Source organism: Notechis scutatus, chromosome 3 (assembly GCF_049901735.1).
Source record: "Notechis scutatus isolate UNSWTSFEM ecotype Mainland chromosome 3, rNotScu1.2, whole genome shotgun sequence".
NCBI lineage: Eukaryota > Metazoa > Chordata > Lepidosauria > Squamata > Elapidae > Notechis > Notechis scutatus.
In genome coordinates this window covers 106,895,425-106,920,358 of record NC_142011.1, presented here as the reverse complement: position 1 = coordinate 106,920,358, position 24,934 = coordinate 106,895,425, and the positions used below count along the sequence as shown (strand labels likewise).

General features: G+C 36.6%; 1 protein-coding gene across 1 annotated transcript in view; it reads left to right on the top strand.

Moving 5' to 3' along the window:
* Positions 1-24,934, top strand: part of PAPPA2 (pappalysin 2) — a 169,967-nt gene that overhangs the window by 37,010 nt on the left and 108,023 nt on the right. Inside the window, exons 3-5 of the mRNA XM_087960905.1 lie at positions 2,647-2,792; positions 15,403-15,696; positions 18,736-18,928. Of these exons, the coding sequence (XP_087817031.1) occupies positions 2,647-2,792; positions 15,403-15,696; positions 18,736-18,928 (633 nt within the window). The remainder of the gene's footprint in view (positions 1-2,646; positions 2,793-15,402; positions 15,697-18,735; positions 18,929-24,934) is intronic.

Here is a 24,934-nt window from a genome sequence, read left to right as displayed (position 1 = left end):
GACTTAATAATAGTCATAGGGTACAATAAGCAATCAAATCATACTAGGAAATAGTCAACATATAGTCAAATTGCTATAGAAAGGGGTAACCTTTCTATAGCAATAAAAATGCTTTGAGCTCCCTATTAATATATACTGTTTTAGACATGGGGAAGATTTTTGGATCAGAAGACAACTCATCCCTGAGGTTGAGATCAGTATATCTTGTCACTCTCCATTTTATAATTATTTCACCGAAAATAGGTTAATGAGTGACCAAAGAATTGAACTGAAATCCCTGCCTGATCCCATTTCATAAGCTTTCATCACCAGGATTGTTAAGTTCACTCTGATGAGAGATCACACCCAGTTCCACAATTTAATTCAGAGCCAAACCAGATGTTACATTAACTTCGTGATAAGCAAGAGTTGTCCCCAAAACTGGGCTCTTGCTTGATTCAAAGCCGATAAGTCACCGAACACAAGATGTGATACAAAATTATATTTTTATTTTGGTACCAAGATATAAGGACCTTGGACTTGAAAGGAACCAAGGCCCTGATTACAATCTAACAGCAATTCTTATAGTTAGAGGATGGTCCCATTTAACCCTTTGCCCTTCCCCTAATAATGCACGCATAACAGATAATATTGATTGGTTATTTGGATTATAGCCCCCTAAACCTTTATGCTTGCTATGCTAAATAACTAAATGTCACGTCACCTACCGATTCTGTGGGCGTGGCTTGGTAGGCGTGGCAGGGAAAGGATACTGTAAAACAATGCCTGGACTAGTCCCTACAATTCTTTTGGTAAAGTTTTTCAGAAGTGGTTTGCCCAGGCTTGCTTCCTACAGCTGAGAGAGAGGGACTGGCTTCCAAGGTCACTGAGCTGGCTTTGTGCCTAAAATGGGCCTAGATCTCCCAGTCTCCCAGTTTCTAGTCTGATGCCTTGGTTGCTACATCAGTCTGGCTCAAACACGACTGGTAGGAAGATTAAAAGCAGCTCTGGTGACCTGCCATAGTTAACAAAAAGCAAGTTATGATTCCCCTCCCTCCATTGTCAAGAGTATTGCTGCTGTTGCTTATCAGAAGTGTTTGCATTATTTTTATTTGCTCGATTTTATTTGAGTTCATTCTGATCTCATTCCCCTCTTGCTATTTCTCTGATACATTGCAAACCTGTGGTTGCACAGGAACTGAAACCTGATACTAACAGATAAGGGATAATCAGAGTTGGATGGGACCTTGTAGGATCTCCCAAGTGGGAAACCCTACACCATTTCTGACAAATGGCAGTCCAATCTCTTCTTGAAAGTCTCAAGTGATGGCGCTCCCACAACTTCCGAGAATGGGAGATCAGCAAATTAGAATGGGAGGTCAGCAATGAGAATTCTGGTTGTTGTTGTTTTTTACAGTGATACAGAAATTTTAACTTCTCAACTTGAAAACAGGGGAAAAGCTTTAATTGAAAAGCTGTGGATTTTTGTTTTTTAATATTTATTGGGAGTAAGAAAATATCAAAACAAACCCCAAAAGCTTTTGGAAATGGATCTTCATCCATTAATGGCTTAACTTGATATTTTGGATGCATTGCTTCTCGGTTGACGAGATGGAAAAGAAAAAGAGCTGGAAAATATGGGAAATGTAATGTGAAAATTTGGAAATAATTGATTGGGTTCCATGTTAGAGAGTCCCCACTTCTCCCTTTATGTAACAGAAACAATGGTAAATTTGTATGTTTTAACCTTATTTGGTAAAATTATACTGAATGAACAAGTTGGGTAGGCATATGTATGTAAAGACCAGAACTTTAAGGAAATTCTCGATTGATGCGCATGTCATAGGCCTTGGTTGTTGTTGTCTAAAATGAAATGAAAAGGTTATTGATTGCATATCGGTGTTGTATTTATTGGTTGTGTCTGGAATATGCTACTTTTCATCATCTAAGTGTTCAATTTTATTTGCTATTATGGAATAATAATTTAAAAAGTTGTAGAGTGATTTGTAATGAAATTAAAGAAACATAGAGAAAAGTTTGTTGTGGATCTTTCAGGCAATGGAGAGAAAAGTCCCTCTACAGAAAATAAAGATAACACTCTAAATATGATGGACCTCAATCCAAATAGGGTCCCCAGATACATAAAACATCCTACCTGGAACTTAAAATCAGAAGGGAAGAGCTTGTGGCCAGGCTTTGGCACAAACAGCTGGAGCCTTGATGTAACAAAATTAATAGGATCCTACTCCTGTTGCAACCTTTTTGTTCCTTGCTCTAATACTATATTGTGCATAATATTTTATTTCAAGCCACTGCTGAATCAAGGGATTGTTTGGATGCCCCTAGATCTGCATTAAGAAGAGATAATTCTCTGAACCATAGAAGCGCATGGAACTAAAAAACACCCGAAGTGTAATGTAATGATGTATTAGTCCACTGTTGTTTGTTCTGACTGGCCCAAGCTCTTCCCAAATTCAAGAAGAGATTTTTCCAGCCTGTAACTTTTGCTTGAATTCCCTTTAAATGCTGGAGTTTAAATGGGGATCAGCCTATATATAGCACATGTGTCCCACTCATGAAGATGTTCGATTTAAATTGAACTAAATTTTATTGTGATTTATCTGTTTAGTTATTAACATTTTCCTCTTTCCTCTACCGACTCTGCAGGGCCTATATGAGCATGAAGGAACTTAAGGAGATCCTTCAGCTGAACAGCACACACTTCCTCAATATCTATTTTGCCAGCTCCGTGCAAGAAGAGCTAGCTGGTGCTGGCACCTGGCCTTGGGACAAAGATGCCCTCAGTCACCTGGGTAAGTATGAGGCTTATCGGTTGACTTTGGTACATATTGTATACTTGTTATAGATGCAGAGACAATTTCTTGTAGTGGTTAAGGTGTTGGCCTACAAATTAAAAGATCTTGAGTTCTATTCCCGCCTTAGGTGTGAAAGCCAGTTGGGTGACCTTGGGCCACTTGCACTCTCTCGGCCCAACTTACCTCACAGGTTTATTGTTGTAGGGAAAATAGGAGGTTCTTAACATTGGTATGTTCGCTGCCTTGAGTTGGATAGAAATGAAAGTCAGGATAAAAATCTTTTTTTTAAAAAAAATGATTCAACATTATCCTTCATGGCATAAGCCCAGTTTAGGCTAGCACAGTGATGTGCAATCATTTCAGGCTGAGAGTTATATTGGGAATGTGGGAGTAGACAGGGTTAAGGCAAAAATTGTTTTGGATTTAATTTTAAATAAATGTGAGAACATTCTACAAGTATTTAATAAATGTTTCCTTTGTTATTTTAAAGTAAAACTGCCATTTAAATGTTGAGAGGGTACAATTATGGTTTATCATACTCCACAGTTATAGATAATGATTCTTAAAAAGTCAGTATTTCCTTTTCTCTTACCACTTATTGCTTGCTTCTTCTATCTATAGATAATACGGGCAGTCTTGACTGTCAAATGTGACATGTACTGAAATTTTTTTAGCCCCTTTTAAGATGATTTTGTCATTAATTGGATTAAAAAGTCACATAAAAGTGTTAGGCCAACCTGGTTATTTTATTGTAGAGGAGAAGATATATACTAAATGAAGTATTTTTTTTAATTTACTGGATTTATATGGCTGCCCATTTCACACATATGATTCAGGGTGGCTTGCAATGTTAAAAACGATAAAATCATGTACAGAAATATAACATTCATAGAAACCAGTAAAAAGATCTCAGAGCCAAACTCCAAGATTCAACACAGCCAGACAAGAGGCTCCATTCAACACTTGGACGCCAGAGTCTTATCTTCAGGCCTTACAGAAGGACAACAGGGATGCATCCCATCTGATCTTTGGAAGGATCTCATTCCAGAAAGTAGGTGCTATGATAGAAAAGGCCGCTCTCCTAGGCTCTGCCAGCTTGTTACTCTTCAGCTGATGGCATCCAGAGCATGCATGGGATGGGTTGAAACAACCAGAAAGAGAAAGTCCTGCAAGTGACCCTTATATTCTTATAGAAGTTATAGTCACTTCTTATGAGACGCGCAACTATGTACGTTTGACAGATAGATGGACAGACAAGCATAACTCCTCTTCCTTATTTGCCTACCAGTTTGTTCTGTAATCACAACAAATGTACATTTGAATGCATTTTACATGACATATCTATGCAATAATGATGTAACTGAGTTGTTGATTGATAAATGTTTGCAGAATCTGCCAGATTTATTTCCTATCAGGCAAAACCTTTTTGTATCTGAGAATTTATCTTTATAGTATTGTTAGAAGAAAAGGGGGGGGAAAGCCAGAGCTGTAATAGAGTAATATACAGGTTATTGTTTTGGTTGTCCTAGAAGTACATAGGCAAATTTAATCTATGAATATGGTATCTTCATATATCTTCTTTTTGGAAGACTGCCAATTGGAGCACAGTGAAATGTGTGAATTACATCATCCTAATCCTATGTTATTTTGGAATACTGAGCTGATCTAAGTACCCAGCTGGCCTTTTGTTATAGATTTGTATGCCTATATGGATTGATTTTATTATCCTTCCTGATGAGACCGACAATCTATATTTAGGGTTCTCAGTGTGAGCTCTAGTTCAGCATGATTGTTAGTCATTGTGCTTATAGTAGATAAAGAGAAACCATAATGGTGCAATTTCTTCCCTAACGTGTGCTTCCACAAAATGAGAGGAATTTATCTACCAAAATTAAGAATGACATTTTAATTTTACCAAAGATTAAAAATTCTTACTCACTGGTGCACCGAACACTGTTTAGTCCCATTTTAATGTGGGCAACTGGATTTGGGGTAATTTTGAAATCCACTGGGCACTTTGTGTCATACAAGTTAAAGTCCATTGCATCTTAGAGAGGGGGGGGGGGGGGGGGGGGGGGGGGGGGGGGGGGGGGGGAGGGGGGGGGAAAGTGGGAGGAGGAGGGAGGGGTAAGAGGGGGGGGGGGGGGGGGGGGGGAGGGGGGGGGGGGGGAGGGGAAAAGAGGGGGGGGGTTGGGGGGGGGGGTGGTTGGGGGGGATGAAATGGGGGGGGGAGAAAGAGAATGGGTTTAATAATTATTAATGGGATAAGGGGGGGGGGGGTTTGTGGGTTTTAAAAAAGTGAGGGGGCAAGGAGACGGGGGGGGGGAAAGGGGGGAGGTTTTTTCCCGGGGGCGGCGCCGAGGGGGGGGGGGGGAACCCTTTTTTAGAGAATAGTACCAAGTTACTTGAAGCATTTGATTTGTTCCATGATTGTCCTTCTGAAGTCCATTTTAGGATGCTGGTTTCATAGCAAAAGCAAGTATTTAGTTTTAGAACCATTAATTGATAGCAAATGTTCTTTCCAGCAGTCAAATAAAGGGTTCAAAAATCTTCTTCAACCTATTAGAGTTAGAGAATAAATAACAAAATTGTCTTCTTATAGTAATATTGAGAGATGCATAGAAGCCAGCTTCAGTGGGTGATAATTTGGCTTATCTAAATTTTAATCACAGAAGTGATGTAATGATTCAAAATCTAATACAGTCCCATTTAACTCATTTGTCTGCTTGAATTTTTCCTTTAAATAAGTTTTAGGAAATTCCAACAAGAATTTTTGTATAACAGACAAATCAAAAGTAGCAGATAATGGTCAGATATGGAGCTCGCTTCTTCTTTGCCAGAATAATTAGAAAATATTAAATCAAAAATATATTTAAGATTAACAAAATACTGCATTCAGGGCAGCGATTAGTTTGTTGCTATGTTTTTCAGCCAAATGTGATTAAAATTAAAGCCTGTTTCATTAATGAACAGCCTGAATAAAAAGCCTGCATTCTTGTCTGCCAGTATGTTTTCTGCTTCAGTCCAGCTCAAAATTCTATCAGAGTATACCATTTTTTAACTATGTTAATAGAAACAATTCAAATGAAATTTACTTCCATTTTGTTACAATTCAACATAATTTTGTTCCCCAGCCATTGAAATTTGGGCTTAATAATGTGTAAAAACAAAGAGGCCAGGAGTGACCTAGATGGTTCTTGATTTGTTTAGAAGAGATGAAATCTATTATTGATGCTCTAATTGATTGTAGTTTCTTGGCTAACATTACAATACCAGAAGCTCAGAGAGATGACAATGGTAATTCACCAACAATAACAATATCTAGAGTCAGTCTCAAAGAGCTGAAGAAGGTTGTTGGATGAGAAGCAAAACATCTTCAAAGAAAAACCATTTGCCTCTTGAAAAAGCACCTCTGTGACAACCATGACCTGGATGACTGAGAATTTTCCTAGACATTTAGATCTAGAGTCAGCTTCTGTTCTTTAGCAAATAATTTGTGAAATTGATCTTCCCACCCAATCATGTAGATGTGACTATCTAGGTCTGAAGGCTTCTGGGAAGTGGTCTGGCAGCTACTTGCCAGACTACTTCTCAATTATACAGCAGAAGTTTGAGCCAGATGTAGAGACTCCTCTTTTCTTTTTGATTTTTAAATACTTTTTGATTTTTTTAATACTATCTTAGATGCTGTGAATGATAGTGTATTAGTTTAATTAGAATTAGAATTCTTTTATTGGCCAAGTGTGATTGGACACACAAGGAATTTGTCTTGGTGCAAATGGTCTCAGTATATATAAAAGAAAAGATAACATTCGTCAAGAGTCAAGAATCATAAGGTACAACACTTAATAATAGTCATAGGGTACAATAAGCAATCAAATCATACTAGGAAACAGTCAATATAAATAATAAGGATACAAGTGACAAAGTTACAGTCATACAGTCACAAGTGGGAGGGGATGGGTGATAAGGAGTGATGAGAAGATTAATAGTAATAGTAGTGCAGACTTTGTAAATAGTTGAACAGAGTTGAGGGAATTATTTGTTTAGCAGAGTAATGGCGTTCTAGAAAAAACTGTTCTTGTGCCTAGTTGTTCTGGTGTGCAGTGCTCTATATAGTGTCATTTTGAGGGAAGGAGTTGAAACAGTTTATGTCCAGGATGTGAGGGGTCTGTAAATATTTTCACAGTCCTCTTTTTGACTCGTGCAGTATACAGGTCCTCAATGGAAGGCAGGTTGGTAGTAATTGTTTTTTCTGCAGTCCTAATTACTCTTTAAAGTTTATGTCTCTCTTGTTGGGTTGCAAAATTGAACCAGACAGTTATAGAGGTGCAGATGATAGACTCAATAATTTCTCTGTAGAACTGGATCAGCAGCTCCTTGGGCAGTTTGAGCTTTCTGATATCTTTAATATCTTTGAATGGCCTTAATAAAAGCTCTCTCTCTGTTGTATTTTAAAAAATCTTCATCAAGCAAGTACTTTTCTTTCTCTCTCAATTTTCAACACTTGATTTGGAACTCATCACTAATGGATATTGTACATGGTAGAGCCATTCAATACTATCAAGCAGAGAACTGCGCCAATGTTGATAAAAAGGGAAAAAACAGACAAAGCAAATTTAGCGAAAGTTAAAATACCTAAAAAAAATTAAAGAAGAAAGAAAATAATGGTATAAAAAGAACTATTGGCTTCTGACTTCTCCCTTTTCACGTTTGTTAATTTGCAAAATTTGTGGACATCCTTAAAAGTCAGATGGCAAATGTATTATATTTACCATGCTGTTGTAAACAGAATTATTGGTTCTATGGATAAATAGAAACAGTTATTCCAGAACAAAGTTAATTGAGAGGAATAACTGGGGGTGGGGGGGTGGGGGGGGAGAGCCAAGGATGAGGGATTTCCTTCACAGCAGCAGTTGACAAGAGGCAGTGGAAAGAAAGAAGGGGAAGCTCTGGGAAGATTGGGGGGGGGGGGTTTGGTGCAATGGAGTGATATCCTGGACAGGGAGATGATTCTTATCCTTAATCATCATATTAAGGAGCTGAAAGCAGGTCAGAACTGCAGCCCCAATGGTTGTGGGGAGGCAGGGAAGATAGGTGACAGGCCTGCCAGCGCATTGTACTATATTGGGAAATCAGTGGTGGTGGCTGAAGGATGCTGTACCAGTCTTGTCTTATTTGCCCTGCAGAAGTATTCCAAGATCCTTTCAGATTTTTGTCCAAAATGTGCTGCATTTTATTTTGGCCAACCATGACCAATCTAAAATAGTTTGGCAGAACTTTCCAAATACAATTTTTGTTTCAGTCTTGAAACAGAAATATTTTCTGATTTGTCCACACTTCTTTTATTTAGTAGGCAAATTATTTTATGTAGATTTAGCAGACCTGCTGAACTGTAAGGAACAGCCATATAATCAATGCTTAACATTTGCACTGTAGTATGATTATCATTTGGTACAGTATCAGTCGTAAATTTAAATAAACAAATGTTTAGATTGAATAGACATGTATAATTGCTCATTAGGCCTTTAGAATCCTTAAAGAATAAGAACTGCTATTAAATTTTCAGAAAGGTAGAGATAAACTGCTCCACAGTCACTGGGAATTAGTTGGCATCTAAATTAAATACATTATTATAATCTGTTCACAACAGTGAAAAATCTCAGCTGCCAATTTAGGTGATATTCACCTTCATACGTATCAAGTTCTCATGAGCCTAAGATGTTGTGATGTATCATTGCAATATATGTGCAGGCTAATGCAATATAGTTTTGCAATTGACAGAAGAAAATGTTGTTAATGCACAGATTTTCTAAGGTCTGTCCAGGATTTTTTGGTATGGCACCCAATGTGTAGATAACTACTGGGATCACCATAGCAAGTTATGCCATAATTTTTCAATTTAAATTTTCAGATCTTTATACTTTGTGATGTTTCCATTGTTTTTGTCTTCTATTATTTCCTGGTATTGCTACATCAATTAACTATACTTTCTTCCTTTCTATATCTGGTGTACTATGAGCCAAAACTTTATTAGTTTGTATTTGGAAATCCCACAAAATGCTCATTTTCTACTACTTTTTCCCTTCTATGTTCCCATGAGTTTTTGACCAATTTCACAATGTTCCAGTGAATCATTTTGGTGACTGTGTTATATTATTGTTTGTCATCTGTTTGTGCAATCTTCTTGCCCAAGCTGGGTGTAATAATAAATGAGTATTATTATGGTTGGTTGCAGAATCAGTCAGATGTTTAGACTCAGCTTTTTTTGGATTCAGTTTTTTATGCACCTACTGAATCCTTCACAAGGACTCAGAATAAGCAGATTTTGTTGTTCGATGGTGTTAAAAGTGTCACTGTTCCAAATAAAGCTGCCTTTTGCAATTGACTGATGGTGATTTTGTCAATGCTGACAGTATTCAAGTGGTGCTCCAGTTGTTTTAGGATTGTACCCAAAGTACCTATTACTGTTGGCATTGTCTTTGCTTTATTATTTATTATTTATTATACTTTATTATTCTAAAATAACATTTTGTCACACCAGTTGTTGCATTAAAATATGCTAATATGAAATATGCCTTTAAGTGCATCTTTTTCAAACACTATATCAAATATTAATAATACTGTCTTAGACCACACATTCCTAGCCATAACATGTGTTTGAACTGATTGTATTATACACCTTGATTAGTCTGATGTTTCTACATTTTTCAACCATAATTATTGCAGTATACATATTAGTGAAGATGCAGAGAACCCTTAACTTTCCCTTTTCCATTTCTTTGAGTTGCATTCAAAGGATGGGAAAGAAATCTGTTCAGGTGTTAAAAAAAATACACAAGCTGGATCTGCTGGTAAAATAAGATGTTAAAGTTAGATCAGAATTTGAAAATGAAAAGATTTTTAGATTTGTTTTTGAATCCAGCAATATATCAGGTGACAACTATTTTGAATATTTCTCATAAAATTGTAATACAGGTGCTATTCTGTGATCTTTTTGCTACACATGCACCAACATTATGACCTAAAAGTCAAATTTTGAAAGTAGTCAAGCTTTTTTCATGATATTGATGATATTCTGAATCAAGTTGATAAGGATTTGCCAATTATGTATCTGAGTCTGCCGATTTTACTCCATAAAATAGGTTGCCCCATAAATATGATAGTTAGATGATAAAAGATAGACAGACAGATAGATAGGTAGATAAAAGATGTCCTGCTGAAATTGACCAAGGAGCTATTACTTCCAGGCCCCTGTCTATAGGCTCATCAAATGTTTCCAAGAAGCCCACAATAAAGTCTGAATAACTCTCCTATTTTTGCCTTGAAATCACTAGTATTTATAGACACACTTCTGCATTCAGAGACTTTGCTTTGTTTTCATAACTTCATCTTCATTAATATACTTCCCCCCCTTGGTGCCCAGCATGTAACTTTCCACATGTTGTCAGACTCCCAGTACCTTATTCTATTGGACATGTTGACTGAAGTTGCTGGAATTTGTGAAGCAGTTATTCACAAATAATAGGGCATTGTGATAGTTACTTCTATAAGTCATTATAGAAGTTTTTTTTTTAAATTTTACTTGGATTTTCATTTTATATTGATTTATACAATGCATACTTTTATTGATCTCTCTCCTCTCATCCCAGAACAAATCTTATAAAGATTTATAAATATTATAAATATTGTATGGAGCTTGGTCATCTTAGAGAGGTCTATTTGCCTGTAAAAATATACATCTGGTTCTCACCTTCTTGGCCAAGAAAATAATAAAAACGTTGGCTATGACCCAAGAACTTTAGTTGTACCTTCTAGCTACACATCATGCTTTATTGTTTCAGCTTAGGGCCATATTCCACATGGAGCTTTTAACTTCTGCACTATCTATTGACCAGTGTGTGCGATCTTGCAGAAAATTTAAGCAGCTTCACTTTCTCCCAACATATGCTTCATGATTGCCCATTCCCATTATACTAACAACAAAGCTTAGACAACGACAAAGCTTAAGAAAAGTTGAGATTTTAGGGTCACAATGTCAGGTCTTGTGATAATCAGCATTGACATTTCAGCTTTCTTGGTCAGTTCCAAGTTGTCAGAGGCATCAAAGTCTTCTATGGTGCTTGAATACTTGAAGCCTGCTGAGCATTTTATGAAGGACTAAGTTCCTGTGTGGTAAATTCTCTGTCCCTAAACAGTTGCCAAAGCATTGGCCTTTGGAAAAGGAGGATTAATATTTACTCGGGTTGTGATCTCTTTTGTGAATTCATTTCACAGTACTTATCTTTCATATTTGATGTGAAAGTCCTGGCCTTTGTAAGAATTAGCCAACTTGCTAATGGCTTAAAGATTTGTGAAAGCAGATTCATATCAAGCCCACATGTAAAGAGCAACAGTGCATGGAAGAGGCCACAACAGATACAAGAGTGGGAAAGGAGTGATTTGTATCCAAGCACAAAGGCCTTTTTCACAGACTTTCATTGAGATAATCAGTTGGGCTTTCATCAGCTAACCAAAACTTTCATAAGAACGGAGAGGATTCTCAAACGAGAATCTTTATTTGCCCATTTTGAAAGCAAGCTAGTGACCATAAAGAAAGAGGGAATTCCAAAGTCCAACATTGTCATGATAAATTTTACAGGCCTTACTCTGTCGTATTTTTTTCATTTGGACGTAAAGATGAGAATAGTCAGTTTTAAGATATCTTGTGACCTCAGTAAACATACTCACTGTTCTTTCTCCTGTATTTAGAGATTCTAAGCCCATATTTAATATGCTACTTTACTATAAACTCACTTTTTTGAGAGACAGAGAAAGGGGAAAAAACAAGTAGGACTAAAAATGGTGGACTTATATAACGGGATATTAACATCTGCTAAGATGCCGAACACATGGAGGGAGTCACTAATTTCACTAATCCCGAAGGGGGATACAGATGCTAGATTGATACAAAACTATAGTCCAATTTCTTTGTTGGATGTAGACTACAAAATATTCACTACTATTATTGCTAATAGACTAACGAAAATTCTGAATGATTATATACACTCAGACCAAAATGGATTCCTCCCAAACAGACAAATCAGGAATAATTTAAGAATAATAATAGACATTCTAGAATATTATGAAGCCCACCCAGAGAAACAAGTAACCTTTGTTTTCTTGGATGCCCAAAAAGTATTTGATAACCTTAATTGGCAATTCATGATTCAGCAAATTTATGATATGAATTTCGGCACCAAATTTGAGAATATTATAACAGCAATTTACTCGGTACAAAAAGCCAATATTATAATTAATGGGGAAAACACCCAAACTTTAAATATAGAGAAAGGAGTTTGACAAGGTTGTCCCCTATATCCTCTGCTCTTTATATTGTCATTAGAAGTACTATTAGAACGAGTTAGGCAAAATTCAGAAATAAAAGGATTGAAAACTAGAAACGAAGAATACAAACTGCAAGCATTTGCAGTCGATATGGCTTTTATTATTGAAGACCCAATAGAGAAAGGACAAACATTAATTAAGGAATTAGAAAGATATGGAGCCATGGCAGGATTGAAAATCAATGGACAGAAAATTAAACTTCTAGCAAAAAAATTAACAGAACTACAAACAATAGAACTAGAAAGAGTGTTCAGACTTCAAACAACAAGAAAAAATCAAATATTTGGGTATATGGTTGACAGCACACTGTAAGGCGATAAAGGAGAATAACTAAAATAAGCTACTACAACAAACAAAAAAAGACTTAGAACTATGGACCAAAATGCAATTGTCATTGTTAGGAAGAATAGCAGCCTAAAAATGTCTATATTACCAAAATTCCTATATCTGTTCCAAACCATTCTAGTTAAATTACAAAAGACCTTTTTCAATAATTTTAATAAAACGATAGCAAAATTTATTTGGCAGGGTAAAAAACCTAGAATAAAAATGAAACTATTACAAGATATAAAGAGCAGAGAAGGTTTTGGATTGCCAAACTGGGAACTGTATTATAGTGCAGCAACATTAGTTTGGTTAAAGGATTGGATCAATTTAAAGAACAAAAGAATATTAACTATAGAAGGTCACGACCTGCAGAGAGGATGGCACGCCTGTCTGTGGGATACAGGACCCACCAAACAACAATATTTCCATAGACACTTGATTAGAGATTTGCTAATCAATAACTGGATCAAAGTTAAAAAGAAACATTACATAAAAATCCCAATATGGCTGTCCACAATGGAAGCGACAACTCACCCAAACAATTTAGATTTGAACAAAATGTTAAAATATAAAGACCTATTAGATAGTCATAGAAACTTAAAAACAATACAAGATCTCCAAGAACAAGGGCTACGAGTAGACTGGTGGCCTTATCTCCAAATACAAAGCCAATATAAAAAAGACACAAAGGATCACGGAATATACCTGAAACCACAACAATTAGACAAGATTTTATTAGGTCCAGATAAAAAAAAATCACTAAAATTTACAAATACCTTCTGGAAGTAGAATTGGAGGAAGAAGTAGTGAAAGGATGCATGATTGCATGGGGTCAAATATATTGAACACAGTATAAAATTATCAGACTGGGAGACCATATGGAATAGAAATCACAAATTAACAAAATCAGCAGCATATAAAGAAAATGCATATAAAATGTTCTATAGGTGGCACTTACCCCTTTCAAGATTAGCGAAAATGTACCCCAAAATGAGTCCCATATGCTGGAAATGCAAAAAAAAAAAAAAAGGGAACATACTACCATATGTGGTGGTCTTGCCCAGAGGTTCGAAAATACTGGCTTAAAATCAAAGATTGGCTAAAAGAAATCACCAACGAACAACCAGATCTAGAACCGGGACTCTTCCTATTGGGGATCTTCAAAAAAAAAATATATGTAAAGAGCATAAAATACTTAATATTACACATATTAACTGCTGCCAGGATTGCCTTTGCCCAATGTTGGAAACAGCCATGTACACCCTCAGAGAAATTTGTTGTACAAAAAGTTATGAACTGTGCAGAAATGGACAAGTTAACGCTGAGTTTAAAAGATAAAGAGGCTTCAATATTTTATAAGGTGTGGGAACAATAGTATAACTGGATAGAATGGAGATAGATTAAAGATAGGTAGTTATCAAATATAAATAATAGATAAAATAAGAATGTAATTACATATAAATTAATATCTGTAAATAATGCATGAATTATTGTTATAAGATAAGCACTACAAATTGCTATTATTAAGTGATATATTTTTATGTTTTTAATGTAATAAAAGTTCATCAAAGTTAAAAAAAAGAAAGGGAAAAAATAATAGTTACAAAAAATCAATCAATCAACTAAAAGTCACAGATTTTATAAAACAATCAGTTAAGATTTAAACGTCTCCTTATTATCTGAGACAAGACATACTATTTTGCTCTTTCTCTCTGACAGTTATGTTAGTATCTTCCGTTCTGCTCCTAATATACTTTGGATATCCCCAATAAGAAAATATAGTCCAAAGTTGCAGTTTATGCTGAGATGTATATTCATTGACTGGGAAAGATTGCAAATTGGATTCATCTTTGTCTAGGGTTCTGGTTGTAAATTGGAGAAGCTTACTTATAAGTTGATAAAGAAATGGTTTCAGGGGAGTCTTCTCAAATAGCTAACTTACACTTGAAAGATGTTAGCACATGCCTGAATTTTTAGATTTATTAAAGATTTTCTTCCCCATTCTTCAAAAATCTTTAATGTTTCAAATTTTGTATTTTGTGTCATTTTGTAAATTGCAATCCTAAAGGCAAAAGCTTTTTTCTTTTTGACCTGGACTTTAGTTTCTAATTTAAATAGTAAGATCGCTTATCTCTTCATGACTTGCAGTAATCAAAATAATTCTGGTTCTCACAAAAAGATATTTATTTTGTATAGTTGATTCAAAAATCTTATAGTACAAATTTCAATATTCCAAATTTGTCTGCATACTTAATTTGTTTATAACATTTTAGTTCTAAATCTTGTTTAGCCTTTTGCCATTTATTTCAAACTCTTTAAGTTCTTAAATTTATGATTATTTTTTATTTTGTTCAGGAATAAAATTACATTCACCAGGTGCCTTTCCAAAGCCTTAAGATATTCAAATAAGCAATTTCCAAAAGTGATTAGAAGTAAGGTTAGGAAATCTAATGTCCTTTAAAAGATATCACTGCAATTGTGAGCTTGATTATTAATCCTTTTGTCTCTTGGTACTCAGACTGTTGAAGTTGCTATTTTGTAGTCTACCTGCAAGGAACATGTGAGTGATCTCCAGTCCTCTCCTTGTCTGGAGAGGTTCTGAAGAAGTTCCAGAGGGGTCTAAAGAACCGGTCTCTGCTGCAGTTGTCATCTCCACTCTCTATGGAGACATGTTTAGTTATCAGGTGCTCACTTTGGATGGCCTTTATTTCAAACAGCTTTCCCACTTGTTTATCTATTTAGAATGCTAATACATGAACAGGTGGATCATAAAGAGCCCTTTCCCAGAAGTAGAGCTTACTTTCCATGGTGTTTGAGCATCAATTTATCTCAGAATTCAAGATTGTTTACCCATATTCTCTGCGAATCACATTTAGTTCACTTCCCATTTCAGGTGGAGTAGTTCTAAATCCAGCTTACTATGGGATGCCAGGTCATACAAATACTATGATCCATGAAGTAGGACACGTCTTGGGACTCTATCATGTCTTTAAGGGTGTGGATGAAAAAGACTCCTGTGATGATCCATGCAGGGAGACAACACCATCCATGGAAACTGGAGATCTCTGTGCCGACACTGCACCTACACTCAAAAGCAAAGCCTGTCGGGATCCAGATCCTATCAATGACACCTGTGGCCATATTTCCTTCTCTGGAACTCCCTTCAGCAATTATATGAGCTACACAGGTAAGGCAGGAAAAAACCACTATTCCTTTATCAGGTTCAGGGTATCAACTGGCATGTACAGTCCAGAGATGCTGAGAACCATGAAACAGAATAGCTAGAATTTGAATGGCAAAATCCTAGCTGCCCTGATTTCACTAAGCATTATAGGTGATAAGTTTGGTCTAATGGTTAGAAACTAGAAGACTGTGAGTTCTAGTCCCACCTTAGGCATGAAAGCTGGTTGGGTAACTTTGGGCCAGTCCCTTTTTCTCAGTCCAACTTACCTCACATAATTATTGTGCAGAAAATAGGAGACAGAAGGAGTGCTAAGTATGTCTACCATCTGGAGTTATTTAAACAGTAATAAAGGCAGAATAGAAGTAAAATAAAATAAGAATGAGTTCTTGTGTTTAAAAATGTGAGCATCTTCAGTTTTAGTTCTAATGAATGGAACTGGTTGGAAAATAGAGGGGCAACTTCTAGCACCCCACACCCCCTTCTGCATTTACTGTTCAGAACAACAATGAATGGGGGAATGTACTGATAGCAACAGTGAAGACTTGTCCACCTGTGTGATAGAACTGTGCTACATTAATCCTATACGTTCTGTTGGGAGATTTGCCTGTTTGAAATATTTTCTGAGTTCCGGGGAGGGGCGGGGGCGGGGCTAGAATCCTACATAAGTAATATGCATTAAAGGAATTTCATTTCCATTGCGAAAATGTACCATCTTTGCAGCTATCAACTCGTGCAAGTATAGACTGCCAAGGATTCATGGTACTAGAAGTATATCAGGAATATAAGATGCCCAATGGATTATTCTGTCTAGCTCTTCAAAGCAGTCTACTAACTGAAATCCAGTTACATGCTCCTCAATAACAGGAATCCTCCTAATTTTTTTTTTTAAATCCTTATAAGGGATGACAGAAGTGTCTGTAGCACTTAGAAGATGAACTCCATTCAGCCTCCAAAAAGTAGTTCATTTCATCTAAATTTGCTGTAAATTTTAATTGCTCAATTTCTGTGCTTTCAGCTACAACAAAGCATGCTAGTAGAAACCAATCCCAGCACTTAACTGTTTTATCTTGTTATATTGGATTATTATTAAAGGCATAATAATACAGCCAATAAAGAACAGCATTAATATTTCAGAGAAGGTATTTTGGAATAATCCGTTTTTATGAAGTTTCCTGTCTCTTGAAATCATGGTGCTTATCAACTGAGTGAAACTGGATGACATTTTTAAATACATGTGTGTATATAAACACTAATTAGGGATTGTGGGGTTTTTTGTCTATAATTGTCAAAACCAAAGAAAGGACTATGTCTGCAAAGATTTTATAATCCTAACTGTAGGGAAGACGTAGGGTTGGGACAATTGGGGATTAAACTAGAACGAACAGATTCCATCACATAGACTTACTCATAGCACTGCTAAGGGAACTAGAAAATATGGTCTCTTTCCATGCCTTAATAATAGCACTGATTGATAGAAATAAGATAGATAGATAGATAGATAGATAGATAGATAGATAGATAGATTCAGTAGATAGTAGATACTTAAAACAACAAAGCAGTCTCTAATTCAACATGCTGAAATATGTCCAAAAATAAATATTTGATGTAATACTGAAAAAGCCGTAATACAGGTGCATTCCAGCAGTAGAGTCTTTTATGAAAAAGAGCTCTTTTGGGGCCACCCATTTTGCCTCATCTGGCAGAAGCTCATATGAAGAAAGGGTTCATATGAAGATCCTTGGATAGACAGGTGAGTATACAAAGACTATGGTCTGAAAATAATAAAATGTTAAGGGCTAAAAACAGAGGTTTGAAATATTGGCCTTCGAGAATGCAATGAGAACATTAGATTCTATAAAAACTCATGTTTTTCATTAGAACCATTAGTAGTAGGGTGGTCCCCTTTGTAAGAAAGAAAGAGACATTTAACCATTCAAGATGAAGCTCTGCAAAGCAGGACCTCTCACTTGTTAAATCTCAGATTATCAACTTTACCCAACAAATGTTGGGGCTTGATGAAGGGCTTGTTCTGAACCTTGTCTGTCTCTTTTGTATTAGTAAAACAGGAAAGGCATCCTTTGGGTAACATTGCAAAATTGATAAAAAAATTTGCAGCACTATATAGAAGATTGAAGATATTAAAGTAACAGTGCTCTGTGTTGTCATGCTTGTCACATGACTGAGGAAATGTCTTTAGATGGCGCTAATGCAATGGCCTTGTAACGGAGATGACCTCCATAGTCAGCAACAACTAGCTGAGTAAAATCAGCAGGGACTCCTTTATAGGAAGATTGAATTCTGAAAGAGGCTGGAACATTGAATTCTGAAAGAGGCTGTGTATTGTTAGCACTTGCTACAAGAGACGATATTTTATTGAATCCAGTGTCAGTATTCTCAGTTTGGGGGCATCTTGGCAAGGCAGCCTGTTGGGTTTCAGACTGGGGTCTATTGACAGTGTTTGAACACTGTATTTCCTCTGTTCAGAACCTTGGAGATCACTCATTCATTATTTCTGACAATTCATTCATTATTGATGCTAAGTTTTCTTCCTCCCTAGGCCTCACTGTTGTCTGTAGTGTTCAGTAGCAAGGAAGGCAACACTATTGATCACTCACCAGAGGATATATGATTAAATACTACAGATGGAGTGCCATCTTTTGGCAAATGGAAGGAATAACATGAGCAGACAGAATTTTAGAGGCAGGAGAATGTAAACACTCTAAAATGACCTAGAAAGAGTTGAGAGGATGGATATTCAAGCTAATGAAAGAAAAAAAAATGTTCCAAGACCAAGAAGCAATGGATATAATCACAATAAAAGCACTTTGCTCTAGCTTTACAAAAAAAGATCAAAATTGCAATAAATATGATAGTGCTGGGCAAAACGGATGTTATAGGATCTAATTTTATTCCAGGTTTTCAAAATAAAATGTCTTCTCTGGCCATGAGAGGAATTTACTTTGATTTCTTGCCCCAACTCCTCATCTGAATCCAGTGTTCATTTTCCAATTGTTTAGTGAGCTGCTTTTCTTACTCCCACAGATGACAATTGCACAGACAGTTTTACTCCAAACCAAGTGGCACGAATGCATTGCTATCTTGATCTGGTATACCAGCAGTGGACTCAGAGCAGAAAACCCACCCCTGTCCCTTTGCCGCCCATGGTGCTTGGTCAGGAGCAGGATATGCTCACCATACACTGGCTACCTCCCATTAGTGGAATGCTTTATGAAAGGTAAGTGAGTAGTGGTAGGTGGAGGAAAGATAGGAATCTTAGAAAACCACACACACACACACACACACACACACACACACACCAAACAGAGGGACAGAGGGAAGGATGGAGGAGGGGGGGGAAGAGGGCGAGAGAGAAACCTGTCTGAATTTTCCCAGCAGATTTAATATGGAGATTCCAAGACCCAATGACTGAGCCTGGCAACCCTTTCTTCTCCTTATTCTTGGTTTACACACAGCAGCCTTTTCTCTTCTTTTTTGGCTGCAGCAGTTACAGTCCATGGGCCCAACCTTGGATTTCAACTTTTAAAGGAAAATAACATATTGGTTCTATTGCTATGGCTGTTGGGGATGCTTCAGAAAAACATCCCTCTTAGAAAATAATTTCTTGATGTGAGTTTAGTTATAAATTTCAGTACTTATGTCTCTCCCATCTTGTTTAAATTTAAACTGCCTGTCATCTCTTTTTGCACAATTTATAACTTTAAGGATGCCTCCTATCATCTGGGGTTTTTGGATTGCAACTAAACTTGATGTGAAATGAGCTGAATTCCAAAACAACTGGAGGGCCCATCCTTGACTTAGACTCAAAAAGTCCGATTTGGTTTTCTTTCTTTCTTTGAATAGATTCAAGAATTTTAACTGATAGCCCTAATTGTTGGGTCAAATGTAATAATCTATTAACCTGATATGGCATGCAACCACATCAGGACAACAATTGTGGAGGAAATATATATTTTCCTAGAACTTCATATAAAGTGTGTATGTGAGGGTGGGGCAAATCTTTACTACTCCAGATGCCAATCATTTACCCCTGCTCCAGCAATGACCAGGATTACATTTTTTAAAAAAAGGCTTTGCTGCCCAGTGTACAGTTAATCAAACCACTGTGGTTTGAAACTCAGTACAGGGAATTATATAGTGAAGGATTAATAATCTGTACTCTGCGATAGTCGACGTTCCAGAAATTTCTCCAATGTCTTTATATTCACTTTTGAACAGCTGAACTGCTGAAGTATGAATTAGTTATGAATTTCCTGCCATGTTCTCTTTCCTTTAGTTATCTATCCAACTATTTTTCCTCTGCCATTTCTCATGGCCTCTACAACGTGGATTGTGGTGATAGGAAAAAAGAAAATTTAAACAGGAATTGAGGTGCTTCAACTGTTTTCCCAGGGAAAGTTCTTCTCCATCAACTAGAAGGGTGATCTGAAGGTGGTCCTGGTACTTCAAGATGTTGAGAAATCCTGTTGGTACATCATTAGGATTAATAATTGCAATTATTATGTATGCACACTGTCCCAGAACATTTAACATAAAACGAAGCTGAAAATCTAAAATAGTGGTACTTACATGATCCATAGAAATCCAGATGTTGCTACTGTCACCACTGAGCCCTTTTGTGCCAATTTCTTTCTTCCTAATCCTCCTAGTAATATATTCCAAAAGCCTCTTTATGTTTTACTATTATTGAGATTTAAAGCTTTACTATTATTCACATTATAACATCTCTCTTCTGTGCTGTGATGAGAATAGTTGAATTGTTCACTTTCTTTTTAATAAATCAAAGTTATGAGTTACATTTAACTTTGCTTAAGCTTAAAAGCAAGCTACTTCAAATCACAGTTTATCTTGGGATGTAATAGTAAATTGGATGTTTACTCAGATTGAAAATGTTCCCCTTAAAATTAAGGAGGGGCAATGTTTTAGTGTTTCCTGCTGTATTGGAGGCAGAATTAGTGATGTGCTGTTGTTTTTCAGAGGTTACAGAATATATATAGCAATTTCTGCTGGAAAAACAAATACACGTTAAAACCAATGTTTCCAGTCTTGGTGGTTTTTTATGTAGAATTCCTAGAATGCTTAGCTAACTTGACCTAAGGTGATGAGAATTGCACTTCAAGATATTTGGAGGGGACCAGGTTAAGAATCTTGGATTAGGCAAGATTCTTGACCCAGCAATACCCCAGCAGACTGATTTTGTCAACATTGTTTTGACCGTGATTTGCCGTGTTCCTTCTGTTGTCCCCTTTCATCACTGTGCGCACGTAGTTCTTTCAATGGGAAGTTGTTTACACGAACATGTGTACCTTGGGAAAGCTGCATTGGCCTTCTACTGAGGAATTTAAGGAGGCAAAGAAGGTGATGAAGATGATTTGGCAATTTCTCTCAGTTGTTTGCCAGTTGGCAAAATCTTTTCTGGACTTTATATATGAGGGGAGTTAGGGGAACAGACACTTATTTATACAGCTGTTATTCCAAACGTGAACGGATTTTGATCTTTCTGTATAGAGAGGAGACATACAGCTATGCTGGAGATGTATGTATAACAGCAGGTATGAATTCAGAATTTAGAAATAAGCAGGACAAACACAATGCACTATGGCCATCCTTCAGCCAGAAAACTGTCACGGAATTGAATGTGAATGCACTTATTTGGTTGGTTGCTTTTTGATGCTTTTATTTTGGAGTGCAGTTTTAGATCCCTCCCCCCCCAAGGCAAATGTTTTGCTAATTGTTTGACATCTTAAATCCCTATATATATATAAAAGTAGGAAGATGGATGATTGGAGATCATCAGCAGGCCTTGGGATGTGTGGCATATAAACGGGTGGGATCCGACCGGTGTAACTGCCGGTTCGGTGATTTTACAATTTGCGCATTCCTGAGAATTCCTGAGCTAACATGACTGGAGGAGGAATTCTGGGAGTTGAAGTCCACAAGTCTTAAAGCTGTCAAGTTTGAAGACCCCTGATCTAATCCATCTTTTGCTTGGTCTTGGATCTGGTAGTACATCTGTGTCAAATGACAATCTAGGCCATGTTTGAAGACTTCTAGTGAAGGAAATACATATGGCAGCCTATTCTACTGGGTGACAGTTTATACAGACATGAAATTCTTCCTGATACGTAGCCTGATCCAGTATCCTCATATATTTAACCTAGTGGTTCTGGTCAGTGGTGGGATTCAATTTTTTTTACTACTGGTTCTTTGGGTGTGGCTTGGTGGGCATGGCAGGGGAAGAATACTGTAAAATCTCCAGTCAGAGGTGATATTTGCCAGTTCTCCGAACTATTCAAAATTTCTGCTACCGGTTCTCCAGAACTGGTCAGAACCTGCTGAATACCACCTCTGGTTCTGATCCTATCCCCTGAAACAGTCTGTTTATTCTTTAATATATTGTGAAATCTAGTCTACTGCCCCATCTTTTCAGTTTTGGTATAATATGTTTTATATATATGTATGTATGTATGTATGTATGTATGTATGTATGTTATATATATATTTGTTATATATATATATATATATTTAATATATAATATATTTAGATAGCAGCACTTTTTTAATTGAGGAGGATGGATAAATAGTAGCTTTTCTAGCCATCAAGTTCTTGGTTGGCTGCTTAGCTTTTGTTTCTAGCAGCCATCAAAGTTCTTTTATTAGTTTTTTCTTGGAAAAATGGTAATGTTATTTGAATTACGTCCAAGGAAAATGTAAATCACAAGCTACATGTAGACAGAAACCCTGTCTGAACTCCCGGCCATATTCTTTAGCTCAAGGAATGGCAGGTGTTTTACTTGCTGGCTTTACTAAATGAGGGAGTATTTCTTCAGCATTTTGAAAGTTTGAGAGTGCATGTGTTTGTTTGGGTGAAAGTGGAAGATCTCGGGTTGCTTTGATTTCCTTTCTTATTGAACTGAGATGCATTCAGCAGGTGGCAGCAGAACAAGAGAAACAGGATCCCTTCTGTAAAAAAGAAAAAAAATTTAAATCTTTCTGCTATGTCACACTTGCTACATATATACTTGCATGCCATCTCTTTAGGGGTAAGCAAAAAGTATGCAGATCACAGAAGAAGAATAAGAGCCAAGTAATTTAAGGGGAGAACATATGGACAAGAAAAAGAAAAATAGTGAATACTAGTATAAACTGATACCATCACTATTAACACTTTTCTCTATTTTTTTCTCTTTGTAAATCAACATTGCTTCCACTAGGTCCGTGTACCACTTAAAAGATCACACTTCCTTGTCTTAATCCCTGCTTATTACTGAACTATTCAATAAGCATTCCATTTATTTTCACTCATGCTTTTTTCATGTATCTCTTTTATCACATTCAGCAATCAATTTTCACTTTCACATTCCTACAAAACATTCCATAACCCTTGCCAGTTCGTTTTATTGTATGATTCCTTTAAATCCTCAGAATTTACAATAAACTTTTATTTTCACATTTGTACATTTCATAGTGACTGTTGAAGATTAGAGAGACCACACTGCATACCTCCTGCCCAGCATAAAATCACACTACACCTCTCAAATATTGCTTATTATTGCTGTCCCTTTATTTTTTCAATTATATCATCTCTTCCAAATATCCGTCTCAGCATATTCAATAAGCTAGTCTCTTGAAGTCTTTGTATGCACTCTTTCTGTATAGAAATGTTCTTCCAGTTGTCAGATACAGATGCAATTTTCATTTATTGTATATGTTAAACAATTTGTGCTACTATTTCATAAGCAAACCAAATCTATATCTAATATTTCTCCAGTTAGAAATTTGCATCTGTATCCTTACCATTTTTTTCCATATTGTAACAGATTTATGACCTTCTTTCAATTTTTTTTGGGGGGGATGTAACTATAGCTTTCCTTTTACTTCCATTTTTGATACAACACTATCATTCTCAAACAGATTTAAGAAGTGCTTCCCAGTGTTCCCTCAGTTTTTAAGTTTTTAACATTTTTATTTTCATTCTTCTCTTGCTTAACTTCTCTTTCTTCTTGATAGGTATTCGTTTTACAGTTATCTTTTTATTTTTATGCACATGTTATTGTTTGTTTCTCTGAAATTTTTTATCATTCATTTTATCATTGTCTGTCATGCCCCTGGTGGAGACTGACTCTGAGGAAGAGGAGGGACAGCCAACAGGGAGTGGAAGTGTGGCTCCAGAGGTGGTGGAGGAGGCTGGGGAAGGGCAGAGGCCGGCTGAGCAGTCAGAGGAGGACCCAGGCCCACCCCCTATCCATCCTAGGGCATGCAGGGAGGAGAGGATCGGGGTAAAATGCGGTCTACTCGGGAGGAGAGGGCCATGATCCTCTTCATGGGTTGCAGGTGTGAGATTTGCATAAGAGTTTGGCCTGCATGATAACAGACGCTGGAGACAAATTAGTGTTTTATTCCTAAAGAAGGTTTATCTTGGTTGGCATTCTTCCAATGGACTGTCCTGGTTATCTTCCTGAAGTTGGCAATTTTCTATCCTGGTCTGTTGTGGAACTTTATTCAGTGCGGTTTGTTTTTGGTTTTTGCTTCGTTATCAGCTCTTTGAATTTGAACTGTGTTTCTTTCCTTTGAAATGTTATTTTGAAAATAGTTTACTCCTCCACTGTGAACAATTAAACAGTGAAGCCAAGTTGAAGGCATTAAAGGACTTTTAGTTATGTTTTGAGTTTTGTTATATTTCTGATATACTCTGGGTCATCACATTGTCTTACGTGCATTTTTCCATTCACAGCTCTTTTGTTTCATCATTCCACCAAGTATTATTCTTTGCCATATGTGCCATTAACATACCTCCTCTGTCTGCAACGCTGTGCAACGTAATTATTTTCCCCCTGTTCCAAGTGTATTCCACAGTTTTCCCCTAATCTTACATTTCTTCATATAGGACTTCCACTTTTTCTTTCTGTAAATGTTCTACTTCCTTTATTTCCATGTTCGATAAAATAATCCTCTTTTTGTCATGGTTCCAGAAATTACCCGTTCCAATCAGTAGCTCCAAGACAACCATAATCTCAAAGTGCTTTATTAAAACAGAAACTTGGCACGTCTGTGGAATTCCGAAACTAAAGTTTCCTCCCAGACTTCCCACAAGACTCAACTTACACCTACCCCTTTTCTTTCACATCATAAATCACATGAACCAATCACCCTTCAGCTACAATTCTTGCTGTGCCATAGAGAATCACCTTGAAAGTTTTATATATCTATTTTGTCTACTGAA